A 22,633-nucleotide genomic window follows, 5' to 3' on the forward strand; every position below is an offset into this window, starting at 1 on the left:
CGAGGCAGACCCCATGAGAAAAGCACGCAGTGCCTGCTGCCCAGTGCACCGTCTGCTGCGGGGAGGCATTCCAGGAAACAGCACAACCCTAGGCCAGACTCAGAAACCACTGGTTGTGGCTCACTTTCTCCCAGGACAGGGCCTATGACCTGTCCCAGCAGGTCCTGGCTAGCCCCGTGTGGTGCCCAGCCACCCAAGGGCAGCCTAGCCCTGCTCACATCTGACACAGGCCAGAGCTGCTTGGGCCCCTGACATCACTGCACAGCCAACCCCTGGGCTGGTGCCCCAAGGCTGGAAGGTCTTCCAGAGCTAGACCCCACTCTCGCCCAACAAACCCCACCCCTCTCATGGGCTATCCTGGTCCCAGTACGGGGGCCGGCAGGGTCCCGAGAGAAGGCAGACACCCTGCCCTCATTCCCACTTGAGTTTATCAGCAAGCCCCACTGGCTCTGCCTCTGAAACAAACTCCCAGTGCACCCCCTTCCTCCCCACCTCCATGGTCACCCCTGCAGTCCAGGCTGCCACCACAGCTGGTCAGGAAGAGCACTGTGGCCTCCTCCATCTGCCCACAACTCCCTGTAGCCCTTACCTCTCAACAACAACCAGGGAGAGAGACAGCTTTCCAAAACAGAAATCAGATTATCTCCACAACACAAACACATTAAAATTCCTCCCGAAAAGGCTTCGCCCACACCTGAGACAAAATCCCTGCGGTACCATGAGCCCACAAGGCCCGACACAATCATGGGCCCCCATTTTCCTCTCTGATCCTCTATCCTACCCTCTCCCCAGTCACAGCGACCTTCTGGCAGCTCCCCAGACACACCAAGCTTGTCCCTACCCCAGGGCCTTTGCATTCCCCCAGATCTTCCCATGACTGATTCATCATCTCCACAGAGACCACTCCTCTGAACCCCTCCTCACCGTGCTTTGTTCTTCAGCTGCATGACCTAACCTAAAGTCAGCTCGCTTCCTTACGTGCGTCCTGACTGAGTGGCCTTCTCAATCACAGAAAGAGCGCCCCGAGTCCAGGACTTCATCCTGCTCACCACCGAGCCCCCGGTGCCTAGCACAGCACTTGGCCATCACAGGTGTTCAACAAATGTCCTGGTCCAGTGGCCACAAGACAGCCCGTGTGCTGGCCAGGATGCACGCCCCCCCCCCCGTGGGGGTGTCTAAGACTTCCTGAGGCAGGTGGAGACGGCCACAGGGAGGCAAGGGGGCGGGCAGGCTGATTAAACAGGGATTGTCTGGCAGACCTGTGTCACTTGTGGGAAGCGTGCAGCCGTCCTCCTTCAGGGACAGCCCTGCTCTTTGTCCTCAGACAGGCAAGCAGCACCCCCCTCAAGGAGGCCTGTGGCCAAGGGCCAGCCTGGCTTTCTAGAGAAGCTGCTCTGCCCAAGAAGGGGGTGCAGGCGGCACTGGCCGCCTGAGCCCACCCCTGCGCTGCGCTGCTCAGGGAGGGTGGGCTGGGGTCCTGCTGCCCTCAGACCCCGAGAGCGGCCAGCAGAAGCCTAGGCTAGCCCAGTGTGGGGGAACTCCGGAGGACCGGCGCCCAGCACCTGTGATGCACGTGGCACGTGCTGCATGCCAGGCTGCCCTGGGGAGGGGGCCTCTTTGGGGACACAGGCCTGGAACTTCTTGGGTCCAGTGGGGAATGTGAGGCAGAGACAGACAATCTGGAGAACAAGAAACCACGCCTTGCCTGTCTCCTGACCTTGAGCTTCACGTGGTGACAATAAAGCACGCCCTGGGCAGTTGCTGGAGCACAGCTGCTCAGGGAATTACCCCCACGGGCTCCCCAGTGAACCCAGCGACCTCGGCCTGGAATAAGGTCAGGATGAGAGCTGGAGGGGGCAGTGCTTCCTGCCCAGGCCTCAGAGTTGCTGCCAGCTGGGTGCTGAGCTTCATGCAGGGTTCTAGAAGCTCCTGTGTGGGCTGAATCACATGGAGTCAGAAGCTGAGCACAGACGTGCTTACGTGCATACACAATGCTTTCGAAAATGTTTCAAAGTTGCCAACATTGAGAAACTGCACCTCAGGTGAAAACATGGATTTCTGGCTTTCCCGGAAGCACAACAGCAGGCCTGTCCGGCCACGGGGTGACTTGGCTGAAGCCAGTATGTGCCCACCTTAGAGAGAGCAGGAGTCTTCTGATTGGCCTCGTTCCCACCATGCCCTCCTGCCCCCTCCAGCCGGTCTACTCCTCTAGCTGGCCCACCCACCACTCTCCACTCGGAGTCCGCAGCAGCTAGCCTTCTGCCCCCCACTCCCCTGCTCTCCACACGGCCAAGGACACACACTCACCCTCCTTGTCGGCAGGAGGCACGGGGCTCCTGCTTTTGCCTCGAGGGCTGCTGCTGGGCTGCTGGGGGGTGTCACTCTCCGGCTGCAGGGGCTGTGGCGGCGGTGGGGCGGGGAGAGCTGCGTCCTCCCGGGGCGGCTCATGGACTTTGCTGACCTGCTGAGAGAAGCAGGGAGAGAAGTGAGTATCCTTACAGGCCGTCCAGGAGCCACAGAGATGAGCAGCAGCCTTCCAGGTCTCTGCACATGACAAGCCTGAGAGCCACAGCAGTGAGGTGCCCAAGGGCACACAGCTGAGGGGGGCAGGAGAGTAGGTCTTCGCACCTCCCAGCTACCGAGGAGGGAGTCCAGGCCCCTGGCCCCGAGTCTCTGTAGGTCTCAGAGAGATCGGGATTGACAATCGGGGCTGCACCCAGCCGTGAGAGCTGGCAGTGTAGCCTGGCCCACCCTGCGCCCCTCACTCAGAAAGCCCTGGTCAGCTCAGAGCCCCTCAGCCCGTAGCCCCCAGCTACGCTTGGGAAGCCCAGGCATACTTCTTCAGAGAGGGTGGCCCTGGCAGCAGCTGGGCCCGGGTGAGGAAAGGGCTCCTTTGAGGGGCTGCCTGCATGGCCTGGAGAGTCTTCTGTGGGGCCTCCCCAAAGGGCCTCATGTTTAGAGTGGGTGGGGCTCCAGCCTTCTCCCCAAGGTGCTGTGACCTGCCTTCCCTGATCTGGGGAGCTCTGGAGAGCCCTTGGGGGCGGGGGGGGGCATGGTGGGCACAGCCACTCTGGCTCAAAGGCCTGCAAGGGCACCGGGCTGGGAGGGTCCCTTCAGAGCCCCACCCCACACGCCTGCCAGCTCCTGGAGCTGTTCCCGCCTCATCTCCGTGGGGATTTCTCCAGGAAACAGGAGGCTGCTGGGAAGGTGGGAAGAGCGAGGCTGCAGGTGCTGCCCCCGCCCCCTGGAGCTGCACACCCACCCTGACCTACTGCCTTCCTGAAGCAGAGGTGAAGGATGGGGGGCACGGGGGCTGCAGCCTTCCTTGGCAGGAGTCCTGGGGTGCGACAGGGGAGCGTCTGGGCACTCACAATTGGGGGTATGGCGGCCGCCCGCTGCTTCAGCTGCTTCAGGTCCAGCGGCTTCTGGGGTGAGGCGTTGGCCCTGGTGTCACTGGTCGGGGTGAGGAGGCTGGGCCGTGGTGACAGCAGCCTGAGCAAGAGACGAGCGTCAGCCCACAGGCTACCAGCTGGCCTCTCCTGGCTCCAGCCCTGCACAATGGGGCTGGAGGGGCCATCAGAAATGAGGCAAATGTCCACGGTCACTGGCCAAGGAGACCAACCAGGACTCTGGGGTGGGGAATGGGAACAGACTCCCCCCCCGCCCCCGCCCCGGGTCCTTGCTGGCTCCATGAGGAGCTGAGACCTCTTCCAACCCCAGCCTAGAGGCCCAGGCCAGGATCCAACACTCGTCTGAGACAGCCCGAGGCAAGCAAAGTCCCAGGAGAGCCCAGACTTAGGGCCCGGGCCGCGGTCCTTCGGAAGCTGCAGGAAAGCCAAAGAATCAACTAGATGTAGGCTTGGTGAGCTTATGACATTATTCATCACCCACATATGAGAGGCTCAGGCACCAGGGCATGGAGCTGGGTGGACCCCACTTACTGGAGGAGAGGAGTTGGGGAACCTACCCTCTCAACCAGAACGCTCCACTAACTGGAATCTAACCGTTTACTGAAGAGCTAGAAGCAGGGAGACTGCAAGCTTTGCGTGGAAGGGCTGCGCGGCGAGTACACTGTCTACCCATCAGCCAGAAGTGCGGCCATGAGCTGAACCGGGCCTGTAAGTGCTTCAATCCCCAAAGCGAGGTCACGTCCATCTGCTGTGGACACGCACAACTGGGTACCTGCACAGGGCACGCAGCAGTGCCGAAGCGGGTGCCAGGGACAGGGTCCCCGCAGTGGAGGGCTGCAGTCTGTGGGGCACCCCGGCAGAGCCTGCCCTGGGGGATGGGGCTCCTAAGCTGGTCACAGACATCACCTCCTGCAGGAAGTCTTCAGGGATTTCCAGGAAATCCCAGAGTACTGGGCACAGCAACTTGCCACAAACCCATCTGGCTCCCTAGTTGGCACGAGGTCTCCAAGGCGGGAGAGCTCAGTCTGCCCCAGCCTCAGACCTTCACCCACCCGCCAGGGCTGCCTGGCTCCTACCCAGCTCTTGACTCTCTCCTGCGATCTGCACTTGCTGGGCACACAGCAGACCCAGTGCTGTGCTTGGGGAGCACAGAGACCCAGGATCCACTCCTGGCCTGCAGGATACCACAGCAGATGACCAAACAGGGTGCGTGAGGGCATCAGCCACAGTCTGGGATTCACCCAGAGGGCAAAGCTAAAGCTGGGTCCCCAAAGCTGGAGGGTCCTGTGGGCACAGTGACCATACCGGGCGATGCCATGTGCAGACTGTAAGCCATAGCCACTGCCTTCCAGGTAAGAGCTGTGACAACCAGGACATGGCTCACGCCACTCTGCAACTGCACGGCTGGTGCCAGACCCCCAGCGATGAGGAAAACATGCCTCCTTCCTGCGGATGGAGCCGGGCAGACACCTGACTCGAGGCCTAGGTGCCCTCCGCTCTCAGTGGTGGTGGGGCCACCGACCATGGCCATGACAGGCTGTCCTGCGGGTACCTGCCTCCCACCCGCATCTGCCACACGCTCGGCTGAGCAGAGACAGACACGGTGACGCCTGCTGGGGCTGCCCAAGGCGTGCAGGTGGGGCCGGGTGCAGAGGAAGGTCGTCCTGACTTCTCCATGCTCAGCTGGCCTCCACGGTCCTCCCCACCTGCTCACCCTCCCTCCTGCCCTCACCTCTCGACCTTCCCAGACCCTGCTCATGCTCTGCTCCGAGGGCTTCTCCACCTCCCCAGACCCCGCTCAGGCTCCACTCCGAGAGCTTCGGGGCCTTTCCTGCAGCTGCCACCCCTCCCTGCTCCCCTGTATTCAGGCCCCCAGGCCCAGGCACCCTAACAGGTCTAAGCACCCACCATTAGCTGTCCTGATGCTCCCCACCTGCCTCAACCCTACACCACGCCCAGCCTCCCCTCCCCTCTGCCTCCCAGCACCCATTTAAACCAACCTGCACCTGTAAACTTCAATTTAAAAATGAATATGCCACTTTGAAAGAAGTCTGGCAGTTCCTCAAGAGGCAAAACACAGTTATCACCCGATCCGGCAATCCGGCTCCTGGGTATTTCCCCAAGAGAACCGAGCACACAGGCCCACAGGAAAACCTGTCCACGAAGACCACAGCAATACCAGCACCACAGCCGACAGGTGAAAACCACCCAAATATCCAAAAACAGATGAAAGATGAACAAAATGGGGTCCGTCCGCACAATGGACTGCGGCTCAGCGATAAAAACGAAATATGACCCCTGCTATACGACGCGGATGGATCTTGACCACAAGATGCCGAGCGAGAGAAGCCAGACAGAAGGGAGGTGAGTGGAGGCCAGGGGCTGGGGACAGAATGAGGAGTGCTGCTGAAGGGTACAGGGTTTCTTTCTGGGTGACGGAAATGTTCTGGAGTTCAACGGTAGTGATGGTCGCACGCCTCTGTGAACAGACTAAAATCCACTCAACTGCACGCTTTAACAGCTAAATTGTACAGTCGGTGAATTATAGCTCCATGAAGCTGTCATGAGAAGAAAATAAAGAATGTACTATATGCTAGCCATGAAATCAAGAGTTTGATTAACTGTACTGTTTCCACGAACGATAAAATGTATTTTATGTGTGTACAAAACTACTGTAAGACACAAGTATTAAAGTTACAAAGTAACATTTTGTATCAGTTTAAGTACCTTTTTATAACATATATATAAGAGAAGTGTTTGCCAGTGAACTAGGGCCTTCCCCTCGGGCCTGGACCCTGCCTTGTTTTCCCCACAGCTCCTCACACAGGGAGGGACCGTCACATCAGAGAGCAGGGGAGCAGGGGAGCAGGGGCTGCCCTCAAACACTCTCAGCAAGCAGCCATTCGGGGCACACATGGAGCCCCAGACTCCCTTCCTGAGTCCCCCACTGAGTGAGGCAGGAGCTCTGTGGGGACTGGTGCCATGGACACAGCACTTCACAGTTTATGAGAGGCCTCCTGACACCAGCCCAACCACCCGCTGTAAGAGGCCAGCATCCAAGAGCGAGGGTCTGGGTTCAAATCCTTGACAAGCCTCAGCGTCTGGAACCCCCAAAGGAGCAGGAAGATCCTTAGCATGGACAGGACTCCCAACTTGCTCTCGTTCCAGCCACTGCAGCCGGCGAGCGCTGCCTCCAGGAGCCCTCCTCAGGGGCAGCCCTGCTTCTGTGCTCTTTCCTTTGTTTTCTTGGAAGACAGCAGCTTTTATTTCTCCTCTCTGGAGGCCCGGGGCGGCGGGGGGGGGGAGGCGGGGCTCTCGGAGCCTGGCACCAGGCATGTGACCCAAGAGGAGGGGAAGCCGGCAACATGGCTGGGAGCGGTTCAGGGCTCATGCTCCCAGTTCAAATCCCACCTTCAGCTGTAGGACAGAACCACTGTGCCTTGGTTTCCTCATCTGTAAAATGGGCATGAGAACAGTCACCCCTGCCCTCCCAGGACTGTTCTGTGGGGGAACAAGGGACTGTACACGAAGCATGTTGAGCAGCACCTGGGGCTGAGTGGGTCAGGTGATCTTTACATCACCATGGGTTTTCTTCCCACACTGCAGGGCCAGGGCCAGGGCCAGGGCCGGGGGAAGGGGATGAGCAACAGGGGACTGGGGACACCCTGGGTCTGCGACAGGGCACCCCTCTGTCTGCAAGTGTCCCCCTTGGCTTCCCCCTGATCACCAGGCTGAGCTCATCCTCGCTACCATGCTGGGGCTGGAGGGTGAGGGAAGGCTGGTCATGAACAGTGTCTGCATAGATACGGTTCTGTTGCTCCCTATGGGGCCAGGTCCCTGCCCACCTGTCACCTTCTCTCCTGACCCTCTCCCTCGCTCTGCCATAGGCTTCTTTGCCTTCCACCAAACATAAGCTCATGTAGCCACAGGGCCTTTGCACTGGCCATTCCTCCCACATCTCCCACTACAGGCTTTGCTCACCCTCCCCATGCCACCTCCTCAGAGAGGCCTCCCTGACTGCTCCACGTATGGCCCCTGCCCGGCACCCCTAATCTTCTCATCGCCCACTTGTCACAGGAGCAATTGTTCTGCTTCTTGAATATTCCCGTTCCATACTAGCCAATCTCACTAGAACGGAGCACTCTGGAATCAGGGCTCATCTGTTCTGTTCCCATCATCCCTCGCACCTAGAAGGGCACCTGGCACACACCAGTGCCCAATCAATCATTTACAGAATAAAGAAATAAAAGGGAAATTGCTATTAGGATTCTATCAAAATTTCCGGGGCAGAGGGGAAGAAGCCACACTCCAGCCCGCTCTTGGAGTAAACTTTCACTGTTTCTAAAGCAGATCCAAAGGCAGGAAACCGTCCACTGAGCACCTAGTGTGTATGCGCCCGGCCCCGGCCTGCAGTTCAAGCTATGACCTCTGCTACGCGCACAGTGAGCCTGAATGTGGGGACACCACACCCATCTTATAGAAAACTGAGGCCCAGAGGAAGGGGCTTTCCGAAGTCTCCACCCCACGAGAAAGTGCCCAGGCACCCGCTCTGGAAATTGGGACAGAGGAGGGCAGGCGAGCTCAAGGCTTAGCAATCAAAGCCACTATCTCTGGTCGTCAGCCAAGAAAACTCCCAGGCGGAGGAGCCGCCTGGCAGAAGGTGACGGAGAGCAAAAGCAGAATATCATTTCTCTCCAAAGGTCGTCCGGCAGGGGCCAGAACGAGATGCCTTCTGGGCCTGTCCAGGGACGCCCGGCTCACCACACCGGGGCTGCCAGGCGGGAAGGAGGGTGGTAGGCGGTTGGCCAGGACCCGGGGTCGTGCAGGGGCCCACCCGTCCCGCCAGCCCTTCCGGGAGGCCCTGGCTGCCAGGACGTGCTCTGACGCATCCTGCCTGCGCGGCCGTGGCTGGGGGAAGGGAGGGGTGGCAGGCGGCCAGCCAGGAAGAGGTCAGCAAGCTGGCCTAAGTCCAGCCTGGCTCCGAGGGCGGGGGACCAGCCTCGGTCACACAGGGCGTGACAAACCAGGTGTCCTGACTCCCAGCCCAGGGCCGCTGCTCTCTGGGGATTAAATGTTGGACATTCAGGCAGGAAGAGTGGATGGAGCCAGACCCAGCTGGGGGAGGGAAGGACACGTCCCTGGGTGGGGCTGTAGAGGGGGAGAAGGAGGCCGAAAGTAGCCTCTGGGGCTTCAGGCCTGGCCAGAGGGATCCAGGGGGTTAGCGGGGCTCAGCCCAGCCTTCCCAGTTCCCCAGTATTGGGCAGGCCATGTGAACCCAAAACACAGACTCCAGGAGGCTGCTTATCAGCGTGGTTGCCCCATGAGCTCAGCACTCTTCCCGCTAAGAGCAGAAACATGTTTCCATGACTCCGTCCCCGTGGCCAGCAGGAGCAGGGTGGGGAGCCGCCCGCCCTGACCCCGTTACCCAGGCACAAAGGGGGAACAGAGCAGCCAGTCCCTGGCCGTGGGCCCTCCCCAAAGGACCGGGCCGCCATGCGTGCTGTTTTCCAAGGGCAAGAAGCTCAGGAGCCTCTAAACCCTCAGAAGCTTGTTGGCCAGGCCTTTGCTGGTCGGTCACAGGGCCACCCACCAGACTATCTTCCTGACACAAATGGGGTGAGGCCCCTGCCAGTGGTGGCTCCCAGGGACCCCCGGACACAGGAACTGGAGGACCACGTGGCTCACTTCCTTTTGTGGAGGAAGACCCAAAGAGCTCTGGATGAATCTGATTTTCACATGAAATGTTCAAGAATTTGCCATTTTAACATGCCCCAAGGTGAATCATGGGGCAGAGGAAAGGCTCCGAGTGAACTTGTCGATTTGAAAGTCAGATTTTCCTCCCTCTCGCTCTGCCCAGAACTTTTCCGAGAGACGGGAGAGGAGAGACAACAGACCGCACTGTTTTTAGTCAAAATAAAAAACGACCCGCCTGCCTCACTAGAAAACATTCCTCCAGTGTCCAGATGTGGGTGGGAGCAGGTCTCTGCACCTCTGCCCTCAACTGCCCGCAGCTGGCCCCAGCTTGGGGGTATGAGCATTGGTGCTGCCAGGGTCTCAGGGCTCGGCGGCCTCAAGCATCGCTGCCAAACGTGGTGAAAATCCAGGGCTCCAGAGGCTTGGGAGGGAGGTGGGGTCCGGCACCCCAGGCCAGGAGCAAAGACAAAGGTAAGAAAGGGAGGAACACATCTCAGAGACAGCGGCACCCAAACAGGACAGCACAGGGGTCCCTCCAGGCCACCCCCGCTAGGAGAGCAGCCTCAACGGCTCAAGCGACTCAAGCCAGGACAGGGGCTCCAAGTTCCCATACGCGGACCCTTGGTGGATGGATGAGACACGAGCCATCAGTGATCTCAGGAGTTGTCACAAGCACCCGCAGGCAAACCTGCATCACTGCTGGGACACGGCAGCCACCTCCCCATGCCTCTCTGAGCCCCACTGAATTCCCCGAACTGACAGCCAGCTGCTTTCAGAGCCTAAGTCACACCCAGCTGAGCAGGGCATTCCCCTGAAAACGGACTGCAGCCATGGTTAGCCCAGCCCGCTGGCCCTCACTGGCTCCACCACCCTGCCTGAATCACACAGGCTCCTTCCCACCCCCGGGCCTTAGCACCTGCTGTTCCTGCCTCGTTAAGGATAGAATTGTGCCCCCCACCACTCCCAACCCCCAAACATGCTCAAGCCCAAACAGCCAGGGATCTGTGAATTTGACCTAATTTGGAAACAGGCTCTCTGCAGATGTGATCAAGTTAAGATGGGGTCATTAGGCTGGACCTGAATCCAGTGATGGAGTTCTCCCAAGAAAAAGAAATTTGGGCACGCAGACACACAGGAAAACACCACGCAAAGACAGAGGCAAAGATGCGAGTGATATGTCTACGAGTCGAGGAACGCCAAGCATGGTCAGCCATCAGCAGAAGCTGGAGGAGCGAGAGCTTTCAGAGGAGCAGGGGACTGGCCACACCTGCTCACCCACAGCCACCCAGTTTGTGGTGCTGCACGCCACGTTCCCGGGAAGCCAGCCCCACTGTCTGGCACGCTCCCCTTCCAGACGGGCCCGGGGTGGCGCCCTGCTGCATCCAGCCACGCTCCCCGAGGGCAGGCAGAGAATCGGCCTGTGCGCTACTGCCTCGGTGCTGGCAGAAGACGAAAGCCGCCACCCGCTCTGCCCACTCACCTGTTCTTATCACCCCCCTCGGGCTCGTCCACCTCGTCTGCACTGCAGGTAGCACTGGAATCACTGTCCTGGGGGGCTCCCGCGCCCTTGGCCGTGGTAGATTTGCCCCCAGGGCCGCCACCTTCTTTCTTCTCCACCTTGAGGGCCCCCTCGGGTGCAGCCTCGGCGCTGGCCTCAGAGCCCCCCTTGCCCTTGTCAGGCCCCTCCTCCGAGGCCTCCTCTTTGCATTCGCTCTTGATGGGCTCTGCGGGGGGCATCTCAGCAGGCTCTTCCGTCCCGCCCACAGCCACAGCCAGCTCTTGGGCCACAGGGGGCTTCTGCTCCTGCTCCTCCACTGCCAGGGGGGCCGCGGCCGCCTCCTCCTCCTCCTCCTCCTCCTCCTCCTTGGGGACCACAGGAGGGGGTGCGGTGGGCGACGCAGGTGCTGGCGGGGGCGTGGGCGGGCCGGTGGCTTCGGGGGCTGGGGTGGGCTCGGTGGGGGCCAGAGCGTCCTCTGGTGGTGGTGTGGGTGGCTCAGTGGGTGGCACGTCAGTGGCTGGGCCAGGTGGGGGCTTGGGCCCATTCTGCCCCGTGTCCTTGGCGGCCACGGTGCGGGGGGAGGGGATGCTCTCAGTGTCAGAACTGTTGTTGACCGTGGCTGTTGGGGGGGAGAAAGAGGCAGGGTAAGTGGTGCTGGGGGCTCGGGGATGGAGCCGGCCCGGCCCATCCCGGCTTGAGGGCACAAAGTCAGGATGTGGCGGCCCCATAGCTTGACACCACAATGGCCCTGAGACTCCTACGCGCCTAAGCAGCTGGCCCCTCCCAGTCCTGGGGCACTGCCCTCTCCCCTGCCACCTTCTCCCCATGCTGACCCTGGCGCCCAGCCACCTCACTAACTTCCGGCCCTGGGGTCGCTGGCATCCCTGCACAGCCAGGGCTGCGGGCCTTCATCTGCGCTCCACCCCTGGCTCTGCCCAGGCCAGCAGCCCGGCCGCGGTAACACAGATCACCTCTGGGCCTTGCTCTCCCCATCTGCAGAGCGGGGAAACTGATCCCAGCTCAGAGGGTAAGCAAGCCAGGAGGTGCAGCAGCACCAGTGACACTTGGGAACTATTCGCTACCGCATCGGGGAACTCCGAGGAGCTCCCACACGGCCTGGCACATGGCAGGTGCACAGTTAAGCATTAACCAAGTAACTGAATGTGTGTGCAGATGAAGGGTGAGGGCAGCTAGCCTCCCACCTGACTCTTCAGCCTTAAAAAAAACCACTCCTGTCACTTCTTTGGGTCTTAATCTCACCATTTTGTGTAAAATAAGGACATGTGAAAAGCCCTGCACCTGTTGTTGGGAAATCAAACAAGGTGAAAGTCACAGATGAAAACACTGGTGAAAATCAACAGAACAGTGGAGCTGAGTGTACAGATCTGCCAGAATGAGTCAGGGAACAGCATGGGGAACAGACACTGCACAGGGAAGGGGGACAGAGGCAGCAACAGCACAGATGTTGGCACTCACAGAGGCATGCTCACAGAAGTGGGGCCCCTCGCTGAGGACAGGTGACCTCGGGATGCCCCTGACCCCAGCACAGCCCTACCCCTACCCCACTCCCAGGCCAGCCGGCCACATTCGTACCTGGGCCACTGCATTCCCCTCTGGGCACCTCATTCCCAGAGGTGTGTAAGGCTGGAAAGAAGCGAGAGAAGGATTAGAAGCAAGGCAGCAGGAGCAACAGGCAGGAGAGAGGAGGTGGCCAAGGAGGCAGGCCAGCGGGGGACCTGCAGCCCGTCAGGCAATGGGGACTTGCAGCAGCCCTCATCTTGGAGTGACGTGCCCTCTCCCTTCAGACCCCACAGGTGACCAGCAGAGGCTTCGGCCAACAATGGGGCTGGTGCAGGGTGAGGAGCCAATCCCGCCCACTCCTGGGTGTCCTTGGACAAGTCATAGGCCTTCTCTGGATCTGTGTCCCCAGGACTCTGAGGGTGGGGGTGCTGACCTCAGAGATGGACAGGGCTGCAGGAGCACCCTTTGGGGCCCTGAACCTCATCCCACAGCTCAGCCACAGAGAGCCAGGTGAGCAGGAGGCTGCCATGGCCCTGGACAAAGGCTTCCTTCAGCCCCTGCTGCCCCACCCCCCAGCCTTTCCCACTGCTCACGTCCCTTCAGAGTCCACTGCTCCCAGAAATCATAATTGGAACAACAGGGCTTCTCTTGTGGGTGCTGAGCTGTGCATGGGGGCCTTCATGCTTGTCACTCATTTAATCCTCAGCAACCCCTAGGATCAGGACAAGCAGCATCTCATATGCAGATGAGGAAACTGAGGCATGGAAAGGCCGAGTCACTTGCCCCAGGCCATACTGCATGGGGGCAGGAGAGGGCTGACCCCGTGTCTCGTGCCCCTAACCACCAGGTTCCTGCCTCTGTGGGCGGACTCCAGTGATGCCACTTCTTTCTGCTCATTTAACAGACATCAGGGCATAGGGGCCAGTGCAGATGCCCCCTGGACAAGTGGCTTAACTCCCAAAGTTTCAGTCTGCTTATCTAAAAAATGGGCAGTTAACCCCAGGCTCTCTCGCTCACTGAGAGGCTTGTCTCCATGAGGAGTTCTCAGGCGAGCGTGCGCCCGAGGCCAGGGGCTGTAAAGACTGGGACTGCAGGGCCCAGCCCCGAAGCGTTTCCTCATCAGTCAGTCCAGGAGGGGCCCGAGGATCTGCACTTCTGACCAGTGTGAACCCTGGTCCCCAAGCAAGCCAACTGTGTGACCTCAGGTGACCGCTGTGCCTCAGTTTCCTCATCTGTAAATAGGGTGACAAAAGCACCTACTCCACTGGGTCACTGTGACGGTTTGAGGGATTAGGACTGGGAGACCATGATCGCTGTGGAGACACTGAACAGAGGATGACTCCTCCCTCCCTGGATGGTTCGTCTCTGCCTGGATGCAACAAGGCACTTGCTGTCCACCCCCTGGAGGGGTCTGCCATGCTGCTGGGGCTGGCTGGGCTTTCTAGAAGGTTCCACTAGGGCGACCTCAGGCCCTAACCCAGAACCTCCCTGACCTCCCCCATCCTGGTCACCAGGGACAGTGTTACACAGCAAATGCTGGTTGGACTGGCCAACTCCAAGTCTACCAGTTATATGACACCCTGCGAGAGCGGTTCTCCTCTCCTTGGGCCTTGGTTTCAAAACTCATCCGTGAGATGGGAGTAGCACCCCGTACCTTTGTGCAGGATTTTCTACCCTGCTGCACAGGATCCTTTCAGAGCCATCAAGTGGTCACAGGCCTCAGCTCCGCCAGACCAGCCCTCCCCCTCCCCCCAGCACAGAATGCCCCTCCTCCACCCCTGCTGTGGTATGCAAACCCTACAAGTGACGGGGAGTTCACTACCACACAGTTCTCTTCCTGGGCAGTGTCTGCTCTGGTCTTAATGCTGAGCCAAAGTCTGGCTTCTTCTACTTTCCCACCAAGGCTGCACCCTATCCACAGAGACAGCTGGGAGGGTACTTAAAGAGGGGGATTGGGTTTCTGCTTCCTTCTCTTTTTCTGGCTATAAACCCAGGACCCAGAAAACAAGGACCCAGAAAACGAGGGCAGAGGGATTTGCGGCCTCCATCAGACACTGGCCAGGCCTCTCACCAGTCTGGACCAGAGAGACCCAGAGCAGCGAGGGCGGATCAGACTCCATCCCCAGACCCGCCCCCAACTTGAGGCGAGGGCAACCACATGGCCCCATTCTCTGTTTTCAACCAGGAAGTAGGGTTCAGGCTGGCGAACGCACTGGGGGCTGGCAAGCTTCAATTTATTTGCAGGCCTGGCTTGAGGAGCCAGAAGCTAACTCGCACCTTCCTTCAGCATGCGGCAGAAGCCTGAGAGTCTGAATGCAGAGGCAGCAGACAGGAGGAATAGGAAGGCACCCTAGGCAGGGGTGGGAGGAAAAAAAGGTCTGTTCACCAGGAACATGAGGGTCCGACTGGGGCAGCTCTTGGTAGGAAGATTAACAGGTGAGGCACAGACATTCAGCTAAGCAGGGGTTGGGGTCTTCAGGGACATCGTGCCATGTGGGGCAAGTATAGACGCAGATAATTTATCATCCAAAATGGGGCACTTGGGAGTAACACTGTCATCACCACCATCACCGTTGTCACCACCATCATCACCATTATCATCACCATCGCCACCACCGCCACCACCATCATCACCATCACCACCACCACCACCACCACCACCACCACCACCACTACCACCAACATCATCGCTATCATCACCATTGTCACCACCATCATCACCATTATCATCACCATCGCCACCACCGCCACCACCATCATCACCACCACCACCATCATCACCATCACCACCACCACCACCACTACCACCAACATCATCGCTATCATCACCATTGTCACCACCATCACCACCACCACCATCATCACCATCGCCACCACCGCCAACACCATCACCACCACCACCACCACCATCGCTATCATCACCATTGTCACCACCATCATCACCATCAGCATTATCATCACCATCGCCACCACCATCATCACCACCACCATCACCATCATCATCATCACCGCCACCACCACCATCACCACCACCACCATCATCGCTATCATCACCATTGTCACCACCACCACCACCATCACCATCATCACCATCGCCACCACCACCAACACCATCATCACCACCATCATCATTGCTATCATCACCATTGTCACCACCACCACCACCATCATCACCATCGCCACCACCGCCACCACCATCATCACCACCATCATCACCATCACCACCACCACCACCACCACCACCACCATCATCGCTATCATCACCATTGTCACCACCATCACCACCACCACCATCATCACCATCGCCACCACCGCCAACACCATCACCACCACCACCACCACCATCGCTATCATCACCATTGTCACCACCATCATCACCATCAGCATTATCATCACCATCGCCACCACCATCATCACCACCACCATCACCATCATCATCATCACCGCCACCACCACCATCACCACCACCACCATCATCGCTATCATCACCATTGTCACCACCACCACCACCATCACCATCATCACCATCGCCACCACCACCAACACCATCATCACCACCATCATCATTGCTATCATCACCATTGTCACCACCACCACCACCATCACCATCGCCACCACCACCACCACCATCATCACTATCATCACCATTGTCATCACTGCCAACACCACCATCAAAACCATCACCATCATCACCACCACCACCATCATCATCACCATCAACACCAACAACGTCACCACCATCACCATGCTCCCCCTCCAAGGCAGTCCAGGCCTCTTTTTAGAAGGACCCAGACATTTCTGGGACCGGTCAGTTCCTGCCCCTCACCTTCTGCCTCCTCCGCCATCTCCTCCTCATTCCCGCTTGCCCCCGACGCCTCCATCTCCTCGTCCTCCACCACGGGCGGGAAGGCAGCCTCCTCACTGGCAGCAGCTGGGGCTTTCTTCTTCTTCCTCCGTGCATTCCTCTCCTTCTCCTAGGGCACAGGGACAGCGGCGGTCACAGCCTGGGCCTGGGCTGTCAGCCCGGGGACTCCCTGTGCCCGAGGCCTCGCCACAGGTGCGATGGACAGTGATCCCCGCAGAGTGGCCATGAGGCGACCTTCCCCCCTCACGCCCCACAGCCAAGCATGCCAGTGGTTATTTTTACTGAGGGCTTTATTCTTCCATCAAGTCCCAGATACACATACGGTGCAGCCTGGCCTATCAGCTGCCCTGACATGCTTCTGGAACAGGTGAGGAAGGGCTGTCTCTGCCTAAAGGCCCCCTGTGATTGCTCCAGCCCCTCTGACTATCCCAGCCAGAGCAGTGACCACACGCCCTGGAGGACACCCTGCCAGGCACAGTCACCACATACGGAGCAAATGAATGAGTGAAACTTCCTTGCATGTCACCTCTGCTCCTCACTGAGCCCCGGAGACAGAGCTGGTTTGGGAAGCTCATCGTTTCGCTCCACCAGTCTTTACAGGGCACCTCCTGTGTGTCAGGACTGCATCGGGGCTGAGGACACACAATGAATGAGATAAACAAAGGCCCTGCACACAGAGGTCTTCCAGTCAGGGAGACCAACAAATAACACACCACTTAAGAAGAACAGACTCAGAGGTGGGGACATGAGCAAGCTGGCATCAGACAGGGTGGGGGCTAGATGGATTGGGAAGGCTTCTCGGAGGAGGTGACATCCGAGCCGAGTAGACGCACTGAGAGAGAGCTGGCCAGGCAAAGCCCTGGAGGATGGTGGTCCAGGTAGAGGGAACTGCAAGCACAGACCCCCGAGGTGGGGCCCAGCTCAGTGTGTGCAAGGAACAGAAAGAAGGGTCTCATTGTGGAGCCTTGCACATCCCTCCACACAGCACCCCGGTCTCTGGACGCCTGGCTCCTTCACTCACGGAGCCAGATGCCCATCCCCCAGCTCGGGTACAAGCTGCTCACTCCTGGTTGGCAGCTCCTGCCTTTGCACCTCACTGGGGGGGGGGGGAGGGAGGGGGCGCGCTCCAGGGGGCCAGGCAGAGGTTCAGAGCACATCTGCGGGCTGACTCACTGACTGACCAAAGGGGCGGCCTCTGGGGCTTAAACACACAGTTGGCAGAGTTGGGGTACGTGTGGTGGCAGAGTGCTAGGGTCTCAAGGTGACCAGGGAATCCCAGAGGCAGTGGACCAGTTCCTAAGAGGGGATAACCCACCACGATATAGCTGGAGTGACAGGAGGGTCCCAGCCTGAGCCCTTTGGGGTCTCCACGGTAGGAGGCAGAACCCACAACACTCTCAGACATGCCAATGGTCTCAACGAAGCCCCTCATGTGGGGTTCAACATTGTTCCCCCAGAATCCATGCCCACCCAAACCTCAGAAAGTGACCTTATTTGGAGATAAGCTCTTTGCAGATGTAATTAGTGAAGAGGAGGTCATACTAGATTAGGGTGGACCCTGAGTCCGGTATGACTGGTGTCCTTATAAGAAGCGGGGAATTTGGACACATAGGCACACAGGGGAGCGATGTATCTGTAAGACAAAGAAAGTCCAGCACGACCGGCCACCCTCAGAAGCCAGAGGAGAAAGGCAGGCTCTCCCCACAGCCTCCAGAGGGAGCAGGGCCCTACAGACACCTCAATTTCAGATTTTTGCGTCCAGAATTGTGACAGAATACATTTCTATTGTTTCAAGTCACCTAGTTTGTGGTACTTTGTTACAGGAAACGGGAAACTAATGTACCTCCCCTCCACCAGCCCCCCAGCCCCCTGGAGAAAGCCACCATACCCAAACCCGATACAGCCCACTCTCGGGGCAAACGCCCTGCCTGCTCCAGGCACCAGCAGGGTCTGCCGGCCCCAGGCCCTCACCATGGCTGGGCTGAAAACAGGCTTCAGGGGGGTCCCCAAGCCCTGGCCCCAGCCTGGGAGTGGGATCACTTCCTGTCCTGCCTTCTTCCTGGGCAAATGGGGGTCCTCTGAGCGTAGCTGCTCAGAACGCGGGGCGGAAAAGGAAAACGTCCGTTTGCCCGTTAGTCACGGTTTCCGTCACCAACAGGCCAGGGCCATAGCCCCACCCTGCCGAATGTCCCCTGGCCACTGTGGGAACGCCCAGCTCCGCCATCTACCCGCCTCCAGGGGCTGGCCCGGCCCTGCCCCAAACCCCAAGCTTCTCCCAGAGGACGAGCTGCAGCCCACGGAGGCGCAGAAAATTGTGTGGCATGTGGGTTCTGTGGGTGCGGCTGAGGGTTCCCCCTTCTTCCCCAGTCTATTTTTAGCAGACAGGGACTCACTCCTGTGCCCGGGCTGGGTGAGGCAGGGGATCGGCTGTGGGGTTGGGTGGCACTCTGCAACACTGGGAGCCTGGCAGGGAACGGGCGCTCCCGGGGGGCCTGGCCAGGAAGTGCATCTTCCTGGGGACTCGAGTCCGAGTCTGGCTGCTGCCAGACCCAGCAGCCCAGGACACCTCAGGCCAAGCGAGGCAAGTGTGACGTCAACACTCGAATCCTAACACGGGGTCTGAGAGGCAGGGGCTTACTGAGTGTCTGAGGAATGACACCAAATCCTTCCACACGTGGCTCCGTACCTCAGAATCAGGAGGTGTGTGTGGAACAGGAGATGCTGGCAAAACCAGTGTAATGCCAGCTGCTGTTTATTAAGTACCTACTATGTGCCCAGTGTTTTCCTGGATGGAGTCAATGGATATGCACAGCTGCTCCGCAAGCCAGAGTACGCTGCTCCCTGCTTCAAACCTTCCAGTGGCTCCCTGAAACCCTTGATATAAAACCCCAAGTCCTCCCCACTCCATACAGCCCTGCATGATCTAGATCTGGACCCCACCCACCTCTCTGAAACGTCTGTCCACCTCTGCCCTCCTCGGTCATCCTGCTACAAACACACTGGCCTCCTTGTGCAAACATGCTTACAGCGCCCCAGCCACAGGGCCTTTGCACTGGTCGTTCCTCTGCCTGGACATCCTTCTCCTAGTTACTAGTGTGAATCACTTCCCCACCTCAATCAGGGCTTTGCTTAGACAGACATCACCTCCTCAGAGAGATCTTCCCAGTTACCTTGTCTAGATCAGCTAATCCTTGCCCTCCCCACCCCAATCAATCACTCTCTACTATATCCCTCACCTTATCACCTTCAGACCACAATCAGAAATTATTTGTATGTTAATCTGCCTCTTGAACTAGAATTAGCCTCTAAGAGCCAACATCCTTGCTCTCTGCTATATTCCCAGCATACCTGAAATAGTGCCTGGTACCTTCTGAACAGGTGCTCTATACCTATTTCTTTAGATGAACTTGATAGACAAAGACAGACACTAGCTCAGAGAGGCAAAGACACTTTCCTGAGATCACACAGCTCTTGAGTTGAGCAGCCCAGATTTGAATGCAGGTCAGGTTTAAGCACTTTGTTGCCTGGGCCATGTCCCTCTGTAGGGCTATGCAGCCTCGGATGGAGGAGACAACAGAGGAAAACAAGAAAAGGTAGGGCCTGGGCTGAAATAGACAGAGACAGAGAAACACGGAAGCTGAGCCCCAGGGCCTGGATTCACAGATGGGAGAAAAGGGTAACCTTCGGCCATAAGGAGGGGGAGGGAAAACCTTGGAGAAGTCACTAATGCCAAATGTTACATAATTCCGGGACATGCTCGCCTGCCCACCCGATCTTGCTTCCTGCTGACGTCGCCCCAGGGCCATGCTCAGGCCAGGCCTGGTGTAAAGCGGGAGGGGACACCCACTGACCCTCTACTTCCCCGGCTCCTTCCTGCACTGGACAAGAGTGACAAGTCTTTCTGAGCTCCAGACAGGGCCTGGCCAATGGCCAGAGGTGGCTGCCCCTGCTTCAGGATCCATAACGACCTAGTTTCCTCCTGGGGACTGCAGAGGGCCAGGGAGGGGTGGGAGGCAGAGGTCATGGAGTTCAGTAGCATCTTGTGAGGCCTGCTTGCATTACTTCAGCAACAGGGAACTCACCTCTGCAGCATGGGTGGCCACTGTCAGGATGGACAAAGCCAGGCTGAGCCCAACTTCCCATGACAGGTACCGGTATCTGCTCACCGTGCTTCCTCCGTTGCTCCCTCGAGGTCGGTGGGGAGCAAAAACCAGCCCCACACTCCCCGACTGCCTTTTCTCACCAACAACTGGTCAGCAAGTTTCACCCGTCTGTAGGGCTCAGAACACGGCTTGCTGGCCCCATCTTCTGGTCCAATGCACTTGGTCCACAGCTCACCCAGCAAGACCATGCTTTGCTGAGTCCTGTGTGAGCCAGGTGTAGTGGAGGACAGGTCCACGAAGGGATGCTCCCAACCCGGGTGCAAATCCCCTCCGTGGTCTCCTGGCTTCATCGCCCGCCAGTGCTCAGGGTCAGGCAACAAGGAGGGCGGCCTCCTCCATCAGCTTCACCAACACTCCTCTCAGACCAGTACCACCCCCCTCGAGCCCAGCCCTGGCAGATGGCTTCCCGCCGTGCACTACAGGAATGCCCAGCTCCTCCGCCCAGCAGGAAAAGCCCGTGCACACGGCCTGCCTGGCACACGGCGGGCGCTCGAGAAAGGCTCGCTGAGTGCACAGTGAGCATAACACCCAGCACTCGCCGAGCGCCGGCCCCAGGCGCGACACCACCCCTACGAGGATCCCCCGGTCCTCACGGTAACCCTGACGGTGCGTCCCAGTCCTACCTTCACTTTACAGAGGACCCCAAGGCCCAGAGTGGGGCGGCCGTGTGCCTGCAGGCACCACTCGGCTGCCAGCACCGCGGGCTCTCTGGCCCCGCGGCCTGCTCTCCACCGTCCTGCTAGGCTAGACGAAACGCACTGGCTGACTGACTGACTCCATCGAACAACTGTCCATCACTCAGCCAGTCTAGGAGCAGCCACGCTCCATATACAAGACTCACCCAGCAAGACGCGAGACCCCAGCCACCGGGCATCTGGCGGCCACGAGAGCCACCACGGCCGTAGCTCTCGGCCGTGGGGCACCCACAACGTGCCAGGCCCTGTTCCAAGCCCTTATATCCACCCACTCCGGTGAGGGCCATGACAGCCCTCCGAGGGAGCCACGAGGATTGCCCCCACTGCACAGCTGGGAGAACTGAGCATAGAGAGGACAAGCCACTTGCCTGTGGCCACACAGCTAGTAAGCGGCAAGATGTGGATTAGAATCCGGGTCTCTTGGGCCAGAGTCCCTACAACGGCTGCTCCTGTATATACCATTTGAGAGAGCGCCTCCCACACCCCTGAGAGGAAGAGGGGGTCAGTGGCTTGAAAATAAACTACTACTACGACTACTACTACCACCACGACCACCACCAGCACCACGGCTACTAGTGGCAGCAGTCAGGCGGCCGCCCCGCACAGATCACACCCCTCTGGCAGGCTCTCGGTGCATCACAAGTGGAAACTCATTCAATCCTCTCCGAGCTCTCGGGGTAAGGGCCATTATTCCGCCGCCATACAGATGAGGGAATGGAGGCTTAGTGGGATGAAGTTGCCACCCAAGGTCACAGAGGTGCCCCGTCCTCAAGCTGGGACTTGACCCCACTCTCGCCCCTGAGCCCACATTGCACCATCCACCTTGCTGGGGTCTCCAATCCACACTCTCGAGTGCTGGGGTCCCTGGCAGCACAGTGGGACTGTGCCATGAGGGAAGCTGGATGGGGAGGCCTGTAACCCGACAGCCTGAGCTGGTTTGTGTCCACGCTGGCTGGGAGGAGCAGGGGATGGGGGAGGAGGAGGGGAACGGGAGTCAGGGGAGGGGGGGAGCAGGAAGACCTCCTCCTGTGCCCAAGGCTGCTCAGGGCCACCCTCCCCCCAGTTAATCCCTAGCTGGTGTGCACAGAGGCCCCTCCCTTCCCGGCTGCTGCTCTAAGGGATTTCAACAGGCGTTAAAGACAGGTGCTCTGGGCCCTCAGGCCTCCCTGAGTCTTCCTCCCTGCAGAACGCAGAGTCCTAGAAAATCCGGGAAAAAAGGACGGCTCCCGGGGTGGTGGGAGCAGTGCCAGAAGCTCAGGGAGCACCAGGGACCATATGAACAGCAGGCAGAGAGGAGAAGGTGGCCTGGCCTCACCAGACCATAACCAGGCACAGGGGACAGACAAGAGCTCAACTGAAGACTGAGGGTCAGCCTCAGCCCTGCCCATAGGAGCATGACACAGGGTCTCCTCCAGCCTCCAACGGCCAGCAGCTGCTTACACACTCAATTCAGTAAGATCCCAGCCAGAACGGCTGGGGAGGGTGCCCTTAGAATCTGCAAGGCGCTCAAGCACAGTTCAAGTGAGGCGATTCTACCCCTGGCTGGCCTGCCACGCCGCGTGACCTCAGCAGTCTGGGTCCCCCAGTGGGCTGCGTGGGGAGAGCAATTCAGCGTTGCCTCCCAGGACAGGCTGCACGTACTTTATAATCAACAACAGGCAGCCTGATCTGGGGGAGGGGGGGAGCAGGCAAGGGGGTCCTGGGGAGGAGAGCTGCGTGCCCCCTTCTTATACCTTCATATCTATAAGGAAATATGCAGCTGGTGATCCAGAGCATGGGTCCCCGGG

The 22,633-nt window shown here is 59.0% G+C and overlaps 1 protein-coding gene across 1 annotated transcript in view; it reads right to left on the reverse strand.

The window, feature by feature from the left end:
• Window positions 1-22,633, reverse strand: part of NCOR2 (nuclear receptor corepressor 2) — a 172,146-nt gene that overhangs the window by 31,115 nt on the left and 118,398 nt on the right. Inside the window, 5 exon segments of the mRNA XM_087857429.1 lie at window positions 2,308-2,464; window positions 3,372-3,492; window positions 10,585-11,221; window positions 12,196-12,246; window positions 15,950-16,097. Of these exon segments, the coding sequence (XP_087713555.1) occupies window positions 2,308-2,464; window positions 3,372-3,492; window positions 10,585-11,221; window positions 12,196-12,246; window positions 15,950-16,097 (1,114 nt within the window).

This window comes from Ursus americanus, chromosome 30 (genome assembly GCF_024610735.1).
Source record: "Ursus americanus isolate L20-20 chromosome 30, mUrsAme1.1.p, whole genome shotgun sequence".
NCBI classification, from domain to species: domain Eukaryota; kingdom Metazoa; phylum Chordata; class Mammalia; order Carnivora; family Ursidae; genus Ursus; species Ursus americanus.